Source organism: Olea europaea, unplaced genomic scaffold, assembly GCF_002742605.1.
Source record: "Olea europaea var. sylvestris unplaced genomic scaffold, O_europaea_v1 scaffold2312, whole genome shotgun sequence".
Lineage (NCBI taxonomy): Eukaryota > Viridiplantae > Streptophyta > Magnoliopsida > Lamiales > Oleaceae > Olea > Olea europaea.
In genome coordinates this window covers 14,409-16,832 of record NW_019241216.1, presented here as the reverse complement: position 1 = coordinate 16,832, position 2,424 = coordinate 14,409, and the positions used below count along the sequence as shown (strand labels likewise).

The window sequence follows — 2,424 nt, the reverse complement described above, 5'->3', positions numbered from 1 at the left end:
TGCCCTTGTTTGAGCCCCATTTTAAGGGGGAAAATGAATTTTTAAATAGTGTATTGGTGGAAAATGTATGATCAAAAAATAATGAAAAATTTTGGATTTGTGTGTAATATTATTTTATTAAAAATGTATGGTTGAAATGATATCAAAATACTGTAAAAGAATTAATTTTTTTTTTCCAAAGAATGAGGGTCAAACAAGGGCGATATGTGTCACAATTTTGTTTGTTGCAAAAGCGTGCACCAGAAGCAGGAAGCAATTGGAAATGTGCCACCTCACACGCGCACACAAAGCACCCGTGTAGTTGACTTATACCGTATTTTACCAAAGTTAACAACCAATTGCCACGAAAAATGAAACAAAAGAAAAAATCCACCACAGTATTTACCAGCAAGCATAGAATACGCAGGGCATTTTCCTCTTTATATACATAGCACGACAATACGAGTCGAAAGAAAGTGTTGTGTACGTTGTACAGAGCACATTTGCCACGTAACCTGTTGGGTCCCACTTCCCCATTCATCAGTCAAGGCCAACCAACCTTGACAGACTGTACCACCATCTTCACCTCTATATAATCACTCATTATTCGCCCCCCTATATTTTCCCTATCCCATACACTATTTTGTAATCCTTCGACAACAGATAATTGATCATGTATATATTCATTCGGTGAAACCGTTATGTGTGTGTCTATATATACATAAAAGAAGAGAAGGTGACGAGTGATGGCGCCGAGGGAGAAAGCGGTTGCGGCAGAGAAAGTGGGTGGTGGGATAAAAGAGGTGCATTTTCGTGGGGTGAGGAAAAGACCGTGGGGAAGATATGCGGCGGAGATAAGGGATCCTGGGAAAAAGAGTCGCGTGTGGCTGGGTACCTTTGACACGGCGGAGGAGGCTGCCAGAGCCTACGACACCGCCGCTAGGCGATTCCGTGGCGCCAAGGCAAAGACCAATTTTCCCTCTCTGGATCTGAACACGAATGCTGAGAATCTCAAGAAAAGCAACGATCTTTTTGTTAGCAAGAAAAATATCCAGAGCCGGAGTCCTAGCCAGAGCAGCACCGTCGAATCAGCCGGCAATGATAACTCGCTGACGGTGATTAACTCCTCTCCTGTCGACCTCACTTTGGGTGGATCCAAAAGGTTTCCATTCCAGAACCACCATTATTTTCGCCCTACACCAATTCCCGGACAACTCGCCGGAAGGTTCGTCAGAAATTTGCCTGTGCAATCCCAGATGCTCTATCTTGATGCCTTGTCAAAGCAAGAAATCGTCAACCGCATCAATGATCACAGGCTTGTGACTCTGGATTTCCTTAAGAGCGGCAACGCCGCTGGATCCGAGAGTGAATCCGACTCAGCTGCTCTTGTCGACTTGAAACCCAACAATGGTCTTCGTCTGGATCTCAACCTCCCACCGCCACCTGAGAATAACTAACTACGGTCCCGGAACTGATTCTCTTTTTGTTTACTTACGTACCTTTTTCCGTTTTATGTTTGTTTTTGCTGAAAAATTATGGACAAAAAAAGACACAAAACGAGTAGATGACTAGAAGATTGATGCTTCTAGTGAAATTAAATATATTTTTGTTTGCAGCAGCTAAGAAAAATCAATAGGTTTTCTGCTTGTTGTTCTTTAACTGGTGGCTTCTCCTGTTTCAGATCGTGTAATTCTGTATTTTCTTAGCTTACATAGAATACATGCTATTTTATTACTCACTTTAATCTGTTTCTCTAAATTTCTCCTCAATTTTACAATTTTGTTAAATTTTTATTATATAATTCATATCTTTCGTTTAAACCGACGGAAAGCGGTGAGAAGGGAGGTTTATCGATATGGTACCGGAGCGTGTGGTCCACGTATGTGCGGACGTAATGTTTGTTTCTTGATCAGAATTTTATCAATGATAATGGTTTGGGCGCCACGTGGTGCAATGCATTCGTTTTGGTCCCAGAATTTTGTTATAATACAAATTGACTACATGATTAGGTCTTCATCAAATTAATAATAATATAATAGCTGAACAAATAGCACGAGCAGAAAGTGAACTGTAAATAGCAGATGGAGTCATCGAACTTTCATGCGAGGTGCAATTGAGTCCCCAACCTACATGAATGAGCAGTTTGGTTCCCAATTAAATTATTTTGCCGACATACCAATTGATATTTTGAAATAAAGCAGACCGAAACAAATATTTATATCTTGAGAGAGGAAAATTTCGTCGATTTTGTCCAACAACAATTTTTTTTTATTCAAGGACAGGAGGAGCCAATTTCACCAATTGATAGGTTGGGAACTTGATTGCAGCTTGTGTAAAAGATTGCAAACCCTCTATAGTGTTTAGTCAAAGGTAAGTAATTAAAAGTAGATACAATTTACACATAAATACTTGTTAAAAAAATGCAATTATTAGATTGAAAAAATG

The 2,424-nt window shown here is 39.9% G+C and overlaps 1 protein-coding gene across 1 annotated transcript; it reads left to right on the top strand.

Annotated features, from left to right (window-relative positions):
* Window positions 1-583: 583 nt before the first annotated feature.
* Window positions 584-1,723, top strand: LOC111381486 (ethylene-responsive transcription factor 4-like). Its single transcript, XM_023005270.1, has one exon. It carries the CDS (start codon window positions 726-728, stop codon window positions 1,434-1,436), a length of 711 nt encoding a protein of 236 aa, XP_022861038.1. The 5' UTR covers window positions 584-725; the 3' UTR covers window positions 1,437-1,723.
* The last annotated feature ends 701 nt before the right edge of the window (window positions 1,724-2,424 follow it).